General features: G+C 40.3%; 1 protein-coding gene across 1 annotated transcript in view; it reads left to right on the forward strand.

Annotated features, from left to right (window-relative positions):
- Positions 1–17,666, forward strand: part of MAGI2 (membrane associated guanylate kinase, WW and PDZ domain containing 2) — a 340,007-nt gene that overhangs the window by 270,846 nt on the left and 51,495 nt on the right. The window contains exon 16 of the mRNA XM_008577562.1: positions 14,039–14,177. Coding sequence (XP_008575784.1) covers positions 14,039–14,177 — 139 coding nt within the window. The remainder of the gene's footprint in view (positions 1–14,038; positions 14,178–17,666) is intronic.

Genomic DNA, 17,666 nt, shown 5'->3' on the forward strand with positions numbered 1-17,666 from the left:
TCTCTCTCTCTCTCTCTCTCTCTCTCTCTCTCTCTCTCACACACACACACACACACACACACACACACACCAGTTGGTACTGTGCTAAATGCTACAAAGGATTTTGTAGAAGTATAAAACATGATCTCTGCTCTCAAGCTAGGTAGTGGGAGGAAAATTATAAGCCCCATAAGAGTTTATATCCCAGTGCTTCTTACAAGACTCAGTAAATGCAAAAATTAGCATGTCCCCTTTCAGCCAGTTATGCCAGCAAAGGCGTGGCTATGTCAAAAAGAAAAGAGATGCCTCCACCTTGTGGCTGTGTCTTCCTCAGCCAGTCGCTGGCCAAGCGGTGCTACTATAAGCTTACCTCTTGTTGCAAGTAGAAGAGGATCGTGCTGATTTTACTTCTGTACAATTTTTCATCTTCTTCACATTGTGGTAAGTATTAGGGACTTCTGTTAAGACCTGTTCTCACAAAATTCAAGATAAGCTTTGGCCAAAGTTAAGTAGACAGCACTTATTCATTCAAGAACTATTTATATAAAAAGAAAAAAATGAGAAATATTCATCAAACAGTTATCCTGTGCCAGACACCTTATTCGACAGTGAGCAGACACACCCCAACACCCCCCTCTCTTAATTTTCCACACACCCTCAGCTCCCACAAGACTCTCGCTCTTCCATTAATCATTTATACCCTACACAGTAATAATTTTTATCCCACTACAAGTACATTTTTATTACCTGTTATTTTTAAGGCAATGCACTAGCTCCCACTAGAGAGTACAAAAATAAAAATCCCTCTTTCCAGGAGTTTATAATTTAGCAGGTTCAGAAATGAGGGGGGGGGGCTGACCAGTTAGCTCAGCTGATTATAGCACAGTGTTATTAGCACAGTGTTATAACACCAAGGTCAAGGGTTCAGATCCCCATACCGGCCAGCCACCAAAAAAATTAGAAAGTAATAGATACACAGATATCCAGGCTAAGAGGCCGTGTGACAGCAGGTACGGTAAGGGAGGCATAGCTATGTGCAGCAGACGTGGAGAGAAGGGGGGATAAATTTCATCTGAGTGATCAGCGATGGCTACATGGAGGATTTGAGCAGAGCCTTGACGAATGGGCACGACTAGAAGATGAGACCAGAGGGTCCAGGGAGAACGACAAGAATAATAAGGAGGGCTGAGGACAGCAGCAAAACATGCTGAGGTGGGCGACCCAGGGAAGGGTGGAGGAACGAGAAGTGGGACAGATTCAACACAGGAGAAGGGTGGGGATAAGCCAGAAGGCTGGAGTGGCGAGAGCCTGAGGGGTCTTCACGTCATGGCGAAGAGTTTGAGTCTGTTCAAGAAGTGTGGGGGAGGAGAGAGACAAAATCAGAAGTGAGCTTCAAAAGATGATTGCCGCAGCCATACTGACTGAAAAAAGAGGGAAAGGAGAGGAACAGTGAATATAGAATGGCAGCGAGAGACATGGGACAGGAGAGGCAGCTGCTGGAGACCGAGAGCGGAGGATTGATGGGACCTGGAAACTGACTCGATGCAAAGGGAACTCTGAAGTCAGGCAGTTTTTAAAAGAACATTCAACTCAGTAACCCTGATGCCACTCAACTTTCTGCAATGGTAGCCTAAGAAGACACTCATGTTAAAGTTTTTTTTAAGGTTTTTTTTTTTTTTTTTTTTTTTTTTTTTTAAAAATTTTTTTTTTTTTTTACAGGAGAGGCAGCTGCTGGAGACCGAGAGCGGAGGATTGATGGGACCTGGAAACTGACTCGATGCAAAGGGAACTCTGAAGTCAGGCAGTTTTTAAAAGAACATTCAACTCAGTAACCCTGATGCCACTCAACTTTCTGCAATGGTAGCCTAAGAAGACACTCATGTTAAAGTTTTTTTTAAGGTTTTTTTTTTTTTTTTTTTTTTTTGCTTTTTAGAAAATTTATTTATTTTTTATTGAAGCATAATTGATTATACACATTTTGGGTGTAGCAGTGTTGACTATCATTATTTGTGTACAGTATATGATGACCAAGTCATTATTAGTAGTATATTCATTATTGCAAATAGTAATTATTCTTTGTGCCCCTCACCCAATTTCTCCCTAACCCCCCTCTCCTTGCCCCTTTCCCACCTCTAGTAACCATAGTTAAAATAAAATATTAAAACAAATAAAGGCTTCCAAAAACAGCTTCTCCAATATGACCTGGGCAAGGTTACACCAATGGATTTTTGTCCTATTCTTGAATTATTTCTTAAAGCACTCACCTGTCATATTTATTCGCTGTTTTAAAATCTGTCCCATCCCACACCCAACCAATCCCAATCTGGTTCTCCTTTTGTTCCACCTTCTCCCCGATGTCTATTTATTCTCTTTCCTTCTCTGACCTATTCTGTGCCTGGAGGAGGAGGGGAAGACTGATTGCTATGTCTGTATCACCCAAACTCTCTTGCCCTCTGGTTTCCTGTTGGATTTGGCCAATGAAATATTCCACCAGGAGATCAGAGGGCAGAAAGAGAGATTTTAGTTCTCTATTTCTGCTATAATAAATTACCAGAAACTTAGTAGCTTAAAACAACACAAATTTATTGTCTTACAGTTTTGAGGTCAGAAGTTCAAGATCTGTTTCACTGGGTTAAAATCAAGACGCCACGTCTGCAGGGCTGATTCCTTCCAGAGGTTTTAGCGAAGAATCCACTTCCTCGCCTTTTCCAGCTTCTAGAGCCACCTACACTTCTTGGCTTGTAGCCCCTTCCTCCAGCTTCAAAGCCAGCAGCTTAGCATCTTCTTTCCTCTCTGACCTCTGCTTCTGTAAGAGGTCAGAGAGGACCTTTACATCTCTCTCTCAGACTCTGACCCTTGTGATTGTGTTAGGCCCGCCCAGATAATCCAAGATAATCTTCCCATCTCAAGATTCTTCACATAAGCACATCTACAGCGTCCTTTTTGCCATGAAAGGTAACATTTTCAACAGATTCCAGGGATTAGGAGATGGATGTCTTTGGGGAGGCCTTATTCTGTCTGCCACAGAGAGGTTGGGGTGTATCTTACCCTGTTGCTCCCTGCATTGGCACTGTGGGCCTGGCAGTGTTCCTTCCCTCCACACCTCGAGCTACAGGCAGGCAGCTCCTTCTGCATGGTTCCAGCTCTCACTAGGCCTCAATAACTTTCTTTCCTCCCCTGGGGTCTTCCAGACTAGAAGTGGTAATAGCATCCACCATGCTTATCCTTCAGTGCCTCAACAGCCCTCTTTGGTTGCCTTAACCCTGCCCACACTTCTAAAACAATCCCACAATAAATTATCTTCAAAATCCCAGCTGACTGATGCACCCACCATTCATCTCAGTATACCTTTTCACACTCTCCTTCACACTGGTAACATGTCAGATCTACAGCTGGCACACACACAGTAAGGCAAAATGTAAATGCAGTGCATGAGATGGTTAACTTCAGGAAAACAGGAATTGTTATCATGGGCCAATATAGCAGTGATTGCACAAAGCTTAATGCTGGCACCTGGAAAATAAACATATCTGACAAGTGTGCAGAATAATAATCCCTTATTTCTCTCAGTAACATCCAGGGAAGAGAAATAAGAAGCAACATGGAGTCCACAATAGAAAGTTTCCCATCTGATTTCCTCATTGTTTATTTTTCAGTCAACTAGGGAAACTGACTTCATGACCTAACCTAAGTGATTTCTGAGCAACTGGATAAGCTACTAGCTGAGTTGCCAATGACAGCTTTCTATTCTTACTCAGATAATTTTAAGGTACTGCCCCAGACTCTTCTTGCCTGAGCACTCAAACTAGCATATGAAAATGGAATGCAGTGGGGTTTTTTCTTTGTAGAAAATATTTTGCTTCAACCAGCTTCTTTAAAATCTCTTTGCATGCATGTCAGTTTCCACACCTGTGGTTATTTCTCTGTGTTACCTTAGGGTTTGGATTATCTGCCCAGCAATCAAGTGAATTCTTTTCCTAAGAATCACAGAACAAGAAATAGCATTCATGTTCTATAAGAATTCCGATGGGCTGTATTTATCAAACCAACAAAAGATATTTTTGCGTTTTTAAGCTCTCAGCCATATTTCCAGAAAAAACATTTGCCCCATTTCTTCATTTAATGCACCCTCAGTAGCTCGACTGCTTCTCTCCCAAATTCATTATAAAGAGCTTACTACTGTGTTTCCTTTTCTCTCTCCTCTACCATTAGGATGATGATGATATTAACTACTATGGTGAATAATAGATGATTATATTTATATAGTTTAGAATTTAAAAGGCATTTACATATGTTTTATATTATTTGATCACAGTCAGGCCTGGTTGACATATATTAGGAAATCAAATTAAAATTTTATTACAGACCTTTTTAAAATTTGGTTTAAACAATAAAGAACATAGAGTCAAAAAACAAAATTAAAAAAAATAGCTTCTGAAAAATTCCTTCTTTCAATCATTCATTCATCCATTGAACAAATATACATGGATATTTCCCTTTTGGCTGAGTCCCTGCCCTTGGAGAGCTTAAAATATAGTGATAGGCAAAGGTCAATGCTTCTAAAGAAATAAACATGAAAAGCAACTGACCCAAACTGGTAGGATCATGGAAGGCTCCCTGGATGATACCATACCTGAAATTGGTCCTAAGAGATGAGTAGGATTTAGCTATTTGAAACAGGGGCAAGAGGATGCAGATTCTAGACAAAAAGGGACCAGCATGTGCAAAGGGCAGAGAAAGAGAATCACTCTAAATACCTTAGATTGGACCAATAATGAACTAGCAGAAAAATAAATCAAGAAAGCTATCCCACTTACAATAGCAATAAAAAAATAAAATTTAAATTTAACCAAGGAGGTGAAAGATCTCTACAATGAAAACTATAAAACACTAATTAAAGAAATTAAAGAAAACAAAATAAAATAAAATAAAAAGACATCCCATGCTCATGGATTGGAGGAATCAATATCATCAAAATAACTACACTACCCAAAGCAATCTACAGAGTCAATGCAATCCCCATCAAACTATCAATGACAAACTTTACAGAAATACAAAAAACAATTCAAAAATTTACAACAAGAGACCCTTAATAGCCAAAGCAATTCTGAGCAAAAAGAACAAAGCAGGGGGTATCACACTCCCTGACTTCAAAATATACTACAAAGTGATAGTAATCAAAACAGCATGGTACTGGCACAAAAACAGACTCACAGACCAATGGAACATAATAGAGAATTCAGAAATGAATCCATGTGCCTGCAGACAACTGATTTTTTTTAACACTTACTTGTACATATTTGTGGGGTACAGTATGTTGTTCCAATACATGCATATATGCACAGAGGTTCACTTAGGGCAGACAAAGGAGCCAAAAACATACAAGGGGAAAAGGATAGTCTTTTCAATAAATGGTGCTGGAAAAATTGGATATCCATAAGCAGAAGAATGAAACTAGACCCCTATCTCTCACATATACCAAAATCAACTCAAATTGGATTAAAGATTTAAATGTAAGACCCAAAACTATAAAACTTCTAGAAGAGAACTTATGGGAAACACTTCAGGACATAGGTCAGGGCAAAGACTTTATGAATAACACTTCAGAAGCACAGGGAACAAAAGCAAAACTTAACAAATGGGATTACATCAAACTAAAAAGCTTCTGCACAGCAAAGATAACAATCAACAGAGCAAAAAGACAACCTGCAGAATGGGAGAAAATATTTGCAAACTGTATATTTGACAAGGAATTAATATCCAGAATTACGAAGAATTCAAAAGTTAAAAAAAATAACCTGATTTTAAAATGGTCAAAGAAACTGAATAGATATTTTTCAAAAGATATGCAAATGGCCAACAAGAATATGAAAAATTCTCAACATCACTTATCATCAGAGAAATGCATAGCAAAACCACAATGAGATATCATCTCATCCCAGTTAGAATGGCTATTATAGAAAAGACAGAAAATAACAAATGCTTGTGAGAATACGGAGAAAGGGGAGCTCTTATACATTGTTGGTGGGACTGTAAATTATAGCAGAGCCACTATGGAAAGCAGTATGGAGATTTCTCAAACAACTGCAGATAGAACTGCATATGATCCAGCAATCCCACTACTGGGTATATATACAAAGGAATAGAAATCAAGTCAAAGGGACACCTGCACTCCCATGTTTATCATGGCTCTATTCACAATAGCCAAGGGTTGGAACCAACCTAAATGTCCCTCCATGGATGACTGGATAAAGAAAATATAGTATACAAAATAGAATACTACTCAGCCATGAAAAAGAATGAAATTCTGCCATTTGTAACAACATGGATGAGCTTAGAGAAAATTACATTAAGTAAAATAAGCCAGGCACAGGTAGAGAAATACCACATGTTCTCACTCATATGTGAAAGCAAAAAAAGTTGATCTCATAGAAGTAGAGTGTAGAATAGTGGTTACTAGAGACTGGTGGGGAAAGGGAAAGGGAAGAACGGGGAGAGGGTGGTGAGAGGATATAAAATATTAGAGAGATAGGAAGAATGGGATCTAGTGTTCAATAGTAACATAGGGAAACTCAATTAACAGCCAAGTACTGTGTATCTTCGAATAGTAAGCCAAGATGATGTTAAATGTTCCACCACAAAGAAGTGACAAGAGTATGAGGTGATGGATATACTAAGCACTGTGATATGATCATTGCACACAGTGTGAATGACCCCAAATATCATATTGTACTTCATAAATATATACAATTATCATGGGTCAATTGAGAAAAATAAATTAAAAGGAGAAATAGAAAGTAGAATAGTGGTTACCAGATGCAGAGAAAGGGAGGGGGCAGGGGGAACCAGGGAAAGGTTGGTAGACTGGTACCAAGTTACAAGGTTATAGTTCTGGTGCCCTAGGGTGACGATAGCTAATAATATTGTGTTGTATATTTCAAGATAGTCAGAAAGGAGGATCTTGCTTGTTCTAACCACAAAGAAATTATAAATATTTAGGTGATAGATATGCTAACTACTCTGATCAGATCATTATGCAACATATGCATGTATTGAAATAACAAACTGTATCCCATAAACATGTACAATGAAAAAATAAATTAATTAAAATTTAAAAAGACTAAAATAAACAAATACCTTAGATTGGTACGAAGTGATCACCCAGAGGGCTCACAGAGGACAGGGGGAATGGAAGACCTGAGGAGTGGGGCATCAACCCCAATTCAAAGTTCTAGAAGGGTAAGGAGATTTAGAAAGCAATCTAATAAAATTCCCTGTATGAGATTAGTGTTGTAATATTTGACAAGGGAAAAGGAAATGTTTGGTGAGAAAGATACCAAAATGTAACTTAGAACTCAACTACTTCCCCAATTGGGATACTGCATTATCTTTAAATTTCACATATATTTTCATGTTTTAATTTAGAGGATTTTAAAACTGGAATGAGAAATAGAAGCTCCTGGAGAGCACCCCCACGTGTCTCCACCAAAGCCAGCCTCCTGATCTGACTATCCAGCCAAGGCTGCACCCCCACTATGGGGCACTGTGCCCAAGTCAAAGGCTGAACATTTTTCTGAGCTATGACTAATCTTTTCTAAAGGGTAGATGCACAAATAATAAAAACATGAAGGAAGGTACATCACCCACATCAGCAGTGAACCCTCAGAACTCTGCAGCAGCCTGTAACTTCTTATACCAGCCTGTTTCCCTGACCTTCATGGCCCTTCTAAGCAGGTATGCACTCAGGCATAACCTTGATTAAGGACCCTTCTGTACATCCATTGGGTCATTTCACACTTCTATTTGGATGAAGTTTCTTGAAAGATGTTGGCATGTTTTCTTTTTAAGTGAATACTGTCTAGAACAGAGCATAAAGAGAGTCTCAGACAGTTTTTTTTTTTTTTGTACGTAAGGCAAATAAAATTCACCATTTGGGTGCTCTCAACATGTTGTTTCAACTTCCAGTTGGGTTAGAAATTTTCTGTCTGGAAAATCCTGCTGATTTTATGGGCTTCTGTGCCATGCTGCAGCAACTGTGCACAACAGTTTATAAAAAGATCTGGATCCTATAACGGGCACTTGGATCCCATCTAATTTAACAAAAGTCCAATGGAAGAAATGGGAAGGTTAACCAAAACACTCAGTGTAATCCACTGAAAAATATTTTTACTGTAATGGTTATTAAATATTATCTAACCAGAATTAATCATGAAAATAGCCATTAAATATTAAAGGTCACTGTCGAGTTGAAAATCAGCCCGTCCTTTGTTCCAGCCAGGCCATGAGGGCCCAGGCATCCTGTTCTCAGAGCACCCAGTGATGATGCCTGTAGTAGCAAAGACCTTACTTCTAATTTTTTTTCCTGGCACTTTACAATTTCATTCAGTCTCAGTTTCCATTACTTTCTTTCAACCATTTAGCATTTGTTTCCCATAACTTTACCTGTCTCTAACCATTTGTGCAGGTCACCATTATGTAAGTACTCTCTTGTCTGTAAGTACTATTAAAATTGTTATGGTTTGGCTGAGAGTGCTTAAGGCAGTATTTCAAGACAGCTTGAGGCATGCTGAGGTGCACTAAAGCTTCACTTACCGTGTGGTGAGAATGGAGATGTCTGCTCGTACTATAAGTGAGAAGCAACCCAAACATTCACTGACTCAACTGCAATGAACTGGAGGCCCACTTGTCAGGAACTGTGGCAGGTATAGATGACACAAAGACAAGGAGAGTGTTCCGTGTCCATGGGGTGTCTAATGTCAGTGGGAGAAACCAGCCTGTAAGCGAGGGATTATGATGGCATTAACCTGTGACCTCGGACCACTAGTCACCAAAATTGTCCACAGAGAAGTCCTTCATGAAATAAGGAATTGAGATTTACCCATTATTATTGGCATAAAATTCTAAAGAAGCTCAATTCTTCATACCTAATTACAATCTAGGATCGTCTAGGATCATGCAAAATAGGTTTTGTGGTGCAGTAGTGGTATGAGGGCAATTGGCAGATTACAACTGGCTGCCCATGTTCTTGGCGATGGTCCGAACAACCCTAGGAGCCGGGACTGTCATGACTCGGGGCTAAGTAAATCCAGAATTTAATCTATTTCTTAAAAAGACGTCATTGAGCCAAACCAAGTACTTTCTTATAACTTTCATATAATTTGGCTGCAAAAAAGCATATAGTACAGGGTTTACATCTTTTCTTAAACCTAAACTATTAACCACTTAAGAAACACTGAGGTGTTTTCCATTACCTGCCTTGGCCTTCCAATAGGAAAAGAAAAAGGTTTTTATCTGCAGAGCCCCAAGCACCCTCAAGGATTTGATATTGGTTTTGTTAAAGAAAATTCTGCCTTGATGTATGAGCAGAAACGTATGGGTAGAAATGCAGAACTTCTTAGGCTGTGCCCAGAGATGGCAATCAACTCACTCAGGTGACCCTAAGACATCACTTTAAGGTTGTTGATTGCCCCAAGGGGACCACAGATAAAAGTATTTCTTCCATAGGAAAATAAAAAATGAATGCATAGAATTCCTCTTAAGTCCTTTGGTCAGTGTCCTTTGGTCAGTTTCCTAAATTTGACATCTCTATGACCCACACAAAGCAACAAACACACACACACACACACACACACACACACACACACACACACACACACACCCCTGAACTACCTCCATCGGTTTGGGTCTTTCTCTCCACACATCCCCTTCCCCTCCTTGCCCACTCCATCTCTCTCTCAATTCCAACTGGAAATTGATATTTCAGAAATTCTCTGAGAACAAGTAGGGAGCTTTAAAACTTCATTTTTGTAATGTAACTCAGTTGAAGATAGCTGTGTAGTGGAAAGAGAATAGAAAGAGACTACATTAGAGTCACAGCTGGTCTTTTTCTTCATCTCTGAAAAAGCTGCAAGTTTTCTCTTGGTTTTATCAAATTAATTCCCCCTATTGTGATGTAGGAAAGTGACACTCTGTGGCCACACACTGGCAACTGCACTGAAGTCAGATGAGGTCGGAAGGTAACGAGAGAACCCCCTCTCCCCCAGACAAATCCATCTTCTACATCCAGATCCTAAGAGGATGAAAGTGAAAGAAGTCACATCCCACATTTATTTAGGGAGCTGCAGTTAAAATGATTATCTGATATTGGAATGAAAACGAATTAGTAAAGGGACACAAAAATCAACTACATTGTATATTGATAAATTTAAAATTTTTTAAAATAAACTTTAAAAAAAGAATGAAAACAAAAATGCAATATTTTTACAATTTCTGTTGTTACAAGAAGAGATAGGAGTCTCAAGGCTGGGTCTGGACTGTGTCATCATGGAGACTAGGTCCAAATGAGTGGGCCCAGAGTCTATGTTGGCAGAAGCATTTTCCTAACATTACCTCACCACCGCCACCCCCCAAGAATGTTTTTTTCTGAATTTGTTAAGTTCTTGGACTATTCCCAAACCACTGTTGCTCCCAGTGAAGCAGAAAATCAGCAGAACAGGCGGCACTGGCATGCTGGCGTGGAGGGGCGGCTTGGGAGAGATTGGAAGCCCTTAGATGAGGGGCTAAGGACCCTCGACTTGACCTGTGTCAGAGTTACTCTCTTCTCCCTCTGAGGGGACCCTACATGGAAGGTTGAAATTATGGAAATCTCCCAAGCAGTGAGATCAGCCCAGGTTCCTGGGAACTCAGTGAAAATAAGGTCTCTGACTCTTCCCAGAGCCCCATCCCTGAAAACCCACACAGGGGACATGGGCCCAGCCCATGTGCAGCCCTTGAACCCCGCTGCTTCCTCACCTCCCGCAGTTTTCAAATCCCCCCTTTTCTCCCATGCTACTTTCTTCTCCCTTAATTCTCATAAGCTCTTTGTAGGGAAAAAGGGAAGATAAACACACAAGAGAATGAAAACATCAAATTTTCTAAGTCTTGCTGTACTCAAATATGGTACCAGATGTGAGTGACTCTTTCTATCACAGCACAAGATGCTTTTCACCCTCTCATCCTCCACATGACTTTTTGTTGAAACATCAGTCTCAGGACACTAGTGTCCTCAGGCAGCAGTACTTGATTTGGGGGTAGAGAGTGCTTATAACCCCTTTTCCCACAGTTCTCAAGACACCCAGTGTGGAAATGTTTCATTCATTCATAAACACAAGTACACATAGTGTACCTCATGCCAGTAACACAGTTAAGGAGGACCCAGTCCCTATCTTCATTTGTCCCATCATCTCCTTTCCCACAGCCTCCTAATGTCTCACTTGGATAGACAATATGACAACCCCACAACTCAGCCCCCTTCTTCAGTCTCCCACCTCTCTCTCCAGTCCACTCTCCTTACTGATGTCTCAGGAAGATTTCTAAACACCACTCTGCTTCCCTACCTAGGTACCTCCTGCTTAAAATTTTCAGTGCCTTTCTGCAGCCTTCAAAATAAAGCCCAGACTCCTGAGTAGCATAGCAAACTATTGGCAATTCCCCAAATATACCTCAGTTCTTGGGGTCTTTATATATGCTGCTGTCTCTCTGCCTAGAATGCTTTCCCCCTCCCTCACCTATGGAACTCCTGCTAATACTTCAGAACTCAGTTGAGATGTCACCGGCTCTAGGCAGCTCTCTCTAACTACCCAACCCACCCATTCTGGGTTAGATGTACCTCCTTTCTGTTCCTTAAGTGCTTTGTGAATGCCTCTGTCATAGCAAAGATGCATTGAATAGTAATTGTCTTATTTACCATTTTTCTCCCCAACTAGACTAAGAACTTATTGTAGATAGAGACTATGCCATTTATCTCTACAACCCCAGTAGATTGTCTGGCACATAATAGATGTTCATAAATTGTTTACTGAGTGAAGACACTCAAAGTCTAGGAGGGAAGACAGAGAATCATAAATCTGCATTGAGGTGTGATAAATAACAGAGAGGGGTGCAGTGACTAATGAACAGAGAGACTGGACACCTCTGCTTGGGAAGAGGATAGGGTCAAGGAAGGTGCCCCAGAGGAGAAGATGCTTGGGCTGGCCTTGAAAACATCAGGAGATCGCCAGGCCAATGGAGAGAAGGCAAAGAGAACAGTGGCACATGGAAGGGCCTGGATGCCTCAGTCAACGTGATGCATTTGGGCAGATTTTCCTTAGAAGAATAAGAAGAGATTGGATAACAATAATAAGAAGAGATAAGAAGAGATTCGTAACAATAAGAAGAGATTGGAGGGAAAGTGACAGGAGAGTATTGGAATGATCTGAGTGAAGGCCTGAATGGAGCTAGTTAGCAATGGGATACATATGAGGACCGGGACAGATGCAGAGAAGTTGAAGAAATGAGTCCAGTGTGACCCCCAAGTTTCTGGCTTGAGTGAATGGTGATGCCATTAATCAGGATTAGAAATTAAGAGGAAAAACTGCTTTGGGAGAATGGTAATAAGCCCAGTCTACTGCTATTGATTTGGAACTGGCTGTTGGACACCCAGGTGAAGATGTTTGGTAATCAATTGGGTATGTGAGTCTGAAGCTCAGAAGAGAGTCTAGGTAGGAATGAGGACTCTATATATGCAACACTGTAGGAACTTTTACATCTACAATTAATATAATTTACTTCTACAATTTAATACAGTGCCATGAGATTTTACAAGTGGGTGAGGATTGCTGGGGGAGGGATAATTGGTCCCATTTCTGCCACTGGCTTAGATACGTGGCCTCTGACAAGCTACTCAACTGCAGATTGTGCCTATCGCCTTCGTAGGAGAAAATATAATTAAGGAAACTTGAAGAGTGGTGTTGGCCCTAAAACAAAGTCCTGTCTTCCTTGTTCTTCTGTGAAATGTGGAAGTCATGCCAGTGAGTCCTCCACTGCCCAAAAACCATACTTCTGAAAGTCACTGAGCACACAAAGGACTTTACCTTCATTGCATTGGAAGCCTCAGCCCTTACAGAGTCCTCTTCAGGTAGAAGTGTCAATAAACATGTGTTTGCTCTCCCCCCCCCACCTTGGGGGTCTTGCCTTAATGCCCTCTTTTCATTGTGATGGCAACTTTTTGTTCCCATTCTCGCCCAGCTGGCAGCATCCACTTTAATCACGATTGGCTGTAGAGAGTTTGTCTGCAATTTTGTCTGCATTTTAGAGTTTGGATGGATATCTGCTTTGTTGAAGGGATTCAACTAAAATAGCATTTTTGCAAAGCAACTTATTGTGCTTTCCTGGCTAATTTCTCTTAAGTTACTTGCACTGAAATGAAATATATTTTAATTCAAAGTTTCCTGACAGTAATGGTACTGTGGGAATTACATGATATGCTCCTGTTCGAACCTCTTTTATTCCAAATATCTATTCACAATGGCTAAATGGGAATTATTTAAGGAACCCAAGCATTTATGACAATTCAGGAGGGATTGGTGTTTAACCAGCTTCTAGCAATCAGGTGTGAGCATGGCAAAGATTTAGCAAGAGCATTGGTGGTGTATGGAGAATCGAGGATATCACTTTTAATTCAAGGAGCTGTGACAGAAAACTCATCATCAAACTTGAATATCAACCAACCACTGTTTACAAAGAGGCAACACAGCAGTAGTACCCAGGGAAATTTTAATGATGCATAACAGAAATTCTCAGAAAAGCACGAAAACCAATCATTCCATCCAACATGCTGAATTAGATGCTGCACTAAGCCAAAAGCTGGCAATACGTTCAGTGAAAAGGTCTTAAAATATCTACTTCCTGATTCAAGGCAAAGGTGCCAGGTTATTTTGAATTCTGGTATCATACATATTCCCTGACTTTTTTTTTTTTTTTTAAAGGCTAAGTAGTGCACAGCCTCTACTATACTGGCTAACTATAAGTGACATGTCATCACAACCTCCATGGTCTGATATTTTCATTTCTATAAAGGTAGATGAAGTTTTGTGGTCAGGATGCAGCTGGGGATTAGCCTCTTCTAAGAAGCAGCAGGCTGCATCCAAATTGTTCAAATGCTGTCAGAAACCAGTCATCTAGGGATGCTTTTTTTTAATCTGTTGGAAATGCAACTTGAGATAAACCATCTTTGGCTGACTTAATTGTTTTTAATTAACAGGTAGGAGATCAAATCATTGAAATCAATGGAGAAAGCACAAGGGACATGACACATGCCAGAGCTATAGAACTCATCAAATCTGGAGGAAGAAGGGTGAGGCTGCTGCTGAAGCGAGGCACGGGACAGGTCCCAGAATATGGTACGTTTCACGTTTTCATTCACCTTTCTTCTGTTTTCTGTGTACCATAAATGCCTATGCTTATTTATAAGACAACATCAGTTCTCTATTTCTACCTAAATATATATTTACCTATCAATAGATCTGTATACACATATGTATACTTAAGCCTGTGATATATATGTGTGAGCTCTTTTGCTCCCGCGGGGAATGTTTAAAATATCAAATGTAGGACCTCTCAGGGCATCTCTGAGTGTGCAGGGAGATCCAGCACCACTTATATGTTAGAACTTTTGCTATTTGACTGATAGTCTTCTGTTCATTTGAGACCACAGTAATTTATCGATTATTTCCTAAAATTGCTCAGGCCTCAGACTGTCCCACAGGATTTGTAACTGGGGCTGGGAGACAAGCAAAATCAAATCTTTAGGGTGTTTAAAACTTAAACTTTGGTTCATGCAATGGTTGCATTGCCTTGGCATTTAGGAATCAGCCCCAAAATTCACTCCTATATCATGTTTATATATGCTCTTGAGGAAGGCATTTTAATTCACAGATTTTAAAGTTATTTCCCAGCAGCCCATTACAGACACCACTGACGGCATGACTCTAGTGTAACAGAAACAGCTGGTGATCATTACAGGAAAAGCATCAAAACCTGAGCTAGTCTTTAAAAATTTCAGGGAGTGACAGAGAGACAGAGACAGACAGACATCAGTGAAGACTAGTGCAGATAGTACCTGTTCAGATTAGGGAAACAGGATCTAACTGCTGATCTGAATAATGAGCTTGAACTGTTGATCTAGATAAATTGACTCACTTCTACCTCCATCCCCTACCCAAAAAACTTCCCCTTTCAAATTATGCTTTTTGCATACATCATCTAAGTAACTGACTAATATCTCCTATTTAGCAGGGCGGATCTATATCCTGAGTTCAGTTGAAACAACTGAATTCAAAGGCCCTTAAATACATGTTTCTAGTGCCTTATGCACCCCTTGAAGCCTACAGAAAGAGCTAGCAAGCCCTACAATTGAGTCAGAAAGCATCCAGAAGTTTCTGTAGAGCTGACTCTATGCCCATGGAGATATTTCACCCTAGGTTCCTGCCCTTAATGCTTGGATCTAATGAAATATTTTAAAATATTAATATTAGCAATAAGCACAGGCCTGATTCTGCTAAGTGGCACTGGTATTAATCCCTTTGTAAAGAATCTGAACTCTTGGGATACAGTAACTTTTTGCACCCTATTAACTGATTTAATAATATCAAAGATTCAATAATATCAAAGCAATTGAATCAGTAATGTGGAAGAGATTCTATCACTTCTTAAAATTACCTCATTTTGACAGTATGTTTCACTCCATGGCAAGATCGACTATTATCAATACCAAGGAATTTTCGTAGAGTTAACGTTGTTCATATTTTAACAACTTAATCTTTAAAAGTTATTCTGAACCACCTGACTATCCTCAGCTTTTCATTCTTTGTAGAATCACTACCCAGTCCACACTTTCAGCATCCATCACACCAGCTGCTTGTCGGTAGTGATACAGTTGACCAGCCTGTGGCATAACTCAAACTCCAGTGCATAAGTATGAAGCCCCCCCCAAATCATCTTAAAGAAAAAATAAAAACATGTTTTTGAACAAGACAAAAATTCAAGATCACATCCACATTATTTCATTAATTCTTTTTTTTTTTTTTTTCATGACCGGCAACGGATCACAACCCTCAGTGTCGCGCCCGTACCGGACCGGGACCGGCAACGGGATCGCAACCCTCGGTGTTGCCCCCGCTCCTCGCTCAGCCAGTGAGCGGCCGGTCTGCATGTGGGATCCGAACCCTCGGCGGGAGCGCCGCTGCACTTCCCAAGCGGCACACTGTAGCAGTGCGCCACCGGGCCGGCCCCATATTTCATTAATTCTTAGCATGATCCAACAATATCTGGTTAAGGAAAAATTCTCAAGTTAAACAACACAGAGTTTTTTACATATATGGGCACACTTTTGAGGAGCCAATTGTCAACATTGTTAATTACAGCAGTCTTACAGAATTTCTTCTAGATATACTCTTCTAAAATGTAACATTAAATCATACTTGCTGGTAATGTTAGAACTTGTCAGCTACTTCTGTTACAAGAGTGATGTGGTTTTGACTATAAAATAACATTAGAGATGATGTCACAAAAGAAAGAATTTAATAGGGTAGAGCAATCTCCTTTAGAGAAGTAAAAGAATAGTCATAAACTAAGTACACATAAGTTCTTCAGGAGAATATAAGCTGAAAGATGCTTGGTTATGCATGAGAAACAAAGAAGGTTAGGGATTGGGTCAGCATCTTTGAGGATACTGCCATCAAATAACAATTCTGGAATGTCAGAGTGACTAATGCGGGGCAGTCAAGGGTTCCCAAGACCACCCCCACATTCAGAGGTTTCTTAGAAGGGCTCCTGGGGCACAGAATATAGTTGTCCTGACAGCTAAGATTTATGACAGCAGTGTAGTAAAGAGACACAGTGGGATCATAAGGGGAAAAGACACAGGCTGGTCTGAAGAATCCACATGCAGCTTTCCTTATGCTTTTCCTCTCCCTTGAGGAGTCAACCAAAGCACACTTTTCCCCCAGCAAAAAAAAATTGCAGCAACCTATGTTGCTACCCAGGGAAATTCATTGGAGACTCAGTGCCCAGGGTTTCTACTGGGGCTGGTGAGGCAGGCACCATCTGCCTGGCACATGCCAAAATTCCAGACTCTCAGAAGGAAAACAGGTGTGCAGCACAAACCACATTGCTTGTATGAACAGTTTAGGTACAGTGAGACACCCTTATCATTTAACGAAGGGTTTATATTAGTATAGGGGATGATTTACGAGTCACACTCCCAGACACCGGCCAACGCCAGCCTGGCAAGCAGACCTATCTACAGAGAGCAGTCTCAGACTTGCTATGTTAACCCTTCTCTGCACCAGGAGCAAGCCAAAGAGGTGGCCACCTTCATGAACTATAGAAACAACCTCAACGTACAAGGCATGCCCAGAGCTGAGGAACATCATAATTCCTCCAGTGTCATCAGCTAAATAGGCTACATCATGAAGCAGAATTTTTTGTCCATGATAAACTAGAGTGTATTTTAATAAAATTCTCAAAGGAGAGTTTGGTAACAAAGCAAAATAATAGCAACATAATGACAAAGAAAATGCTTGAAGATGAAAAGAAAATGCTGAGTTTACCAGTAGATATAACCAAGAATATAACCCAGTTTGTCTAAATACACCCTAATCATGGGGAAACTGGTTTTTCGGGTCAAATATGAACTTAAAACTGTTTCCTTGGTTTGCCTTTTAAGATACTAGACTTGGCCAAAAATCCATCCTTGAAAGATTGTTAAAGTGGATGATGAGAATCCACAGGAGACATACTTAACCAGTTAGGGAACTGTTTAGGCTTAACCAAGCCTGGGAAAGAGTGAACTCTGAAGACGAGGAGACCAGAGAATAACTGTCTATAGA

Source organism: Galeopterus variegatus, unplaced genomic scaffold, assembly GCF_000696425.1.
Source record: "Galeopterus variegatus unplaced genomic scaffold, G_variegatus-3.0.2 Scaffold67, whole genome shotgun sequence".
NCBI classification, from domain to species: Eukaryota; Metazoa; Chordata; class Mammalia; order Dermoptera; family Cynocephalidae; genus Galeopterus; species Galeopterus variegatus.